Raw genomic sequence first — 2,510 nt, 5'->3', positions numbered from 1 at the left:
ACTTTCTCGTATTATTTTTCATCAGGTAGCCAGCACGCAGTGCCAGATTAATATCAATGGACCTGCACAGGGGGAGTCAGAGCAAGATGTAGCCCAGAGTTTGAAACTATTTTAATACACTACCACACTAAGTTTGGTTTTGGGGTTTTTTATTCATTCGTTATTATTACAGAGCTTCATGTTCCTTAAGCTGGAGGAAAGAGTCATCTGCAAGTATTCCAATATTCATCTTAGGAGGGCCACAGTGAATGAAGTGGCACATAAAAGTAACTTGTATACTGTGAATTTGCCCCAAACAAACAAAAAGAGCACTAAAAAAATCGTTTTCTCTCTCTCAACTTTCAGAATTTCAAGTATCTGCAAAGTTTTCCTTCTTCAGAAGTCTCATCCATTTGTATCCCCAAAGGGCCTTCTTACAGATACCCAAGACTAAATCTACCTACAAAAAATAAAATCCATGCAAAAAAGCTAAAATTCTAGAAGCGCACTTACCAAATTTCTTACAAAAAAGCTGATCTACCATCTTTCTTAACTTGGTGATTCGGGCATACCATTCTTCTTTCACTATAATAAACAGTAACACAGAACAAAAGATAACATTCCTTAATTGTGTCCATTAATTACAAATCTGTAAACTCAAGTGACAACAAGAACTGTATTGTTATTAGTCTTCCCAACCCCAAGGGTTTCATGAGACTCATAATATTCACACTAATTGAATTATAAAACACATCAAAAAAAAAAAAAAAAAGAGGACAATTTTAAGCATCACAGAAATAAGAATGGAAGTATGTTTAGCATACTGCCACCTATTAAGTCCCTATAACAACTCAGATTCAGTCTTGCAAGGCTGTTAACAATTTTAGGGCAGTTGGTAACTTAGCGCTGCAGGAGAGATGGTATACCTGCGTACAAACAGTCAAGGATGAAACAGTATCCTCAACTCTTACCTGCTTTACTTCTTTTAGACCCTTAGTGTTTGGTTTTAATATAACTTCTTAACATCTGATTTTCTTTACGTAGTAGCCTATGGCCACATGGAACATATGTAAGGTGCACCATTATAGTTTCTTAGTCCTCGGCTCCCTGCACTCTGGAATTCTCCAATATTTATTATTAAAAGTTCTTTATTGATTCTCTTAGTTCACAGTTGACAAAAAGCATCTGGGAGATAGGAGGACACATCTAGATGCTACCACAGCTTCAAACTGCAAATTAACTTTTTTCCACAGCAAGCCCTACTCTTCCAACTTCTGAGAAAAAATTAATTGGAAAAAAATGAATGAGGATTATAACGAAGATACATGTTTGTATTCTTGACTGAGTGACAATTCCTAGCAACAGATTTAAGAACGGAAGCCAAAGAATGTGTTAGCATTTTTTTAGAATATATACTAGTAAAGAAAAAATAAAATCGTAAAAAATTAAAGCTTTTGCACAGCCATCAGATAACCAGCATCCGCATTATTATATTTTCCTACCTAACCCAATCTCGCATTTTTAGTGTGTACAACATTAATTCAAATTTACTAGGCCCCAAACAATTCTTTATCCACTAAAATGACCCAACTGTAGAAACTGACATCTTTTATTTCTACTTTCTAAACTTAATCAGGCGCTTGCCTTTCTAGATCAAATACTGTGAATAACTAATAACAGTTCCAAAAATATTCCCAGGAAGAGGACTTGAGACCACTCTACAGTACATGACCAGCAAATAATAGCGTGTACCAGAGCATGAAAGACGCTCAAGGTGCAAACCACTCAGACCTCCAAAAGATGGCTCAAAAATGTACGTCTTACCTCCTGCAACTGGTTTGTCCAATGGTACATCTTCCCGTGTTGAATTCAAAAGCTCATGTCTGAAAGATTTTTTAAAAAGTAAATAGAACTATTTGTTACAGATCTAGGTTTAAAAACCACATTCAGGATCTGCCACATCTTTCTAATTAATACCAACACTGGTTTACTCCTACAGCTTCTGGCTATATCTACGACAAGCTTTTTTGTTAAAATATGCTGATTTTGTCAAAGGAGATATGACAATTTCTAAAGTCCAGAATACAGTCCTCAGTCACTTCCATGGAAATAAAGGAAGAGCTCCAAAATAAATATCTGACTTTTTGATCTGAAAGTGGATATTTTACCACAATGACTGGTTGCAGATAATTTCAAATACCTTTTGTTCCACGCTAGAACAAAGACAAACACTAAATACAAAGAAGAACTGCTGTTCTCTAACTCATTCGAGTTATCAAGCATAATAGAAGATGTAAAAAAAAAGCAAAAGGATTCCTGTACAGTATTAAAATCTGAGGACTAAGACCATTTTGGAGAAAAACAGGGCCCCTGGCACATTTTAAATTTAATGCCGCAATGAGATCCGTTCCCCAATGCCAATAATTACACCTCCTGCCATGCCACCAGTGCCAGGAAGGAAGCACGATTCCTGGGATTGGGGAAAGCCATTCCTACTTAACTTGCTACACGGCAGATTTCACAAAAAGCAC

At 36.2% G+C, this 2,510-nt stretch overlaps 1 protein-coding gene across 1 annotated transcript in view; it reads right to left on the bottom strand.

The window, feature by feature from the left end:
• Positions 1 to 424: 424 nt before the first annotated feature.
• Positions 425 to 2,510, bottom strand: part of GTF2I (general transcription factor IIi) — a 65,041-nt gene continuing 62,955 nt past the window's right edge. The window contains exon 17 of the mRNA XM_019545300.1: positions 425 to 564. Coding sequence (XP_019400845.1) covers positions 440 to 564 — 125 coding nt within the window. The 3' untranslated portion in view covers positions 425 to 439. The remainder of the gene's footprint in view (positions 565 to 2,510) is intronic.

The sequence above is a fragment of the Crocodylus porosus genome, unplaced genomic scaffold (assembly GCF_001723895.1).
Source record: "Crocodylus porosus isolate Cpor-Errol unplaced genomic scaffold, CroPor_comp1, whole genome shotgun sequence".
Taxonomy (NCBI): Eukaryota; Metazoa; Chordata; order Crocodylia; family Crocodylidae; genus Crocodylus; species Crocodylus porosus.
The sequence above is the reverse complement of the archived record's forward strand: the minus strand, read 5'-3'. Positions and strand labels throughout refer to the sequence as shown.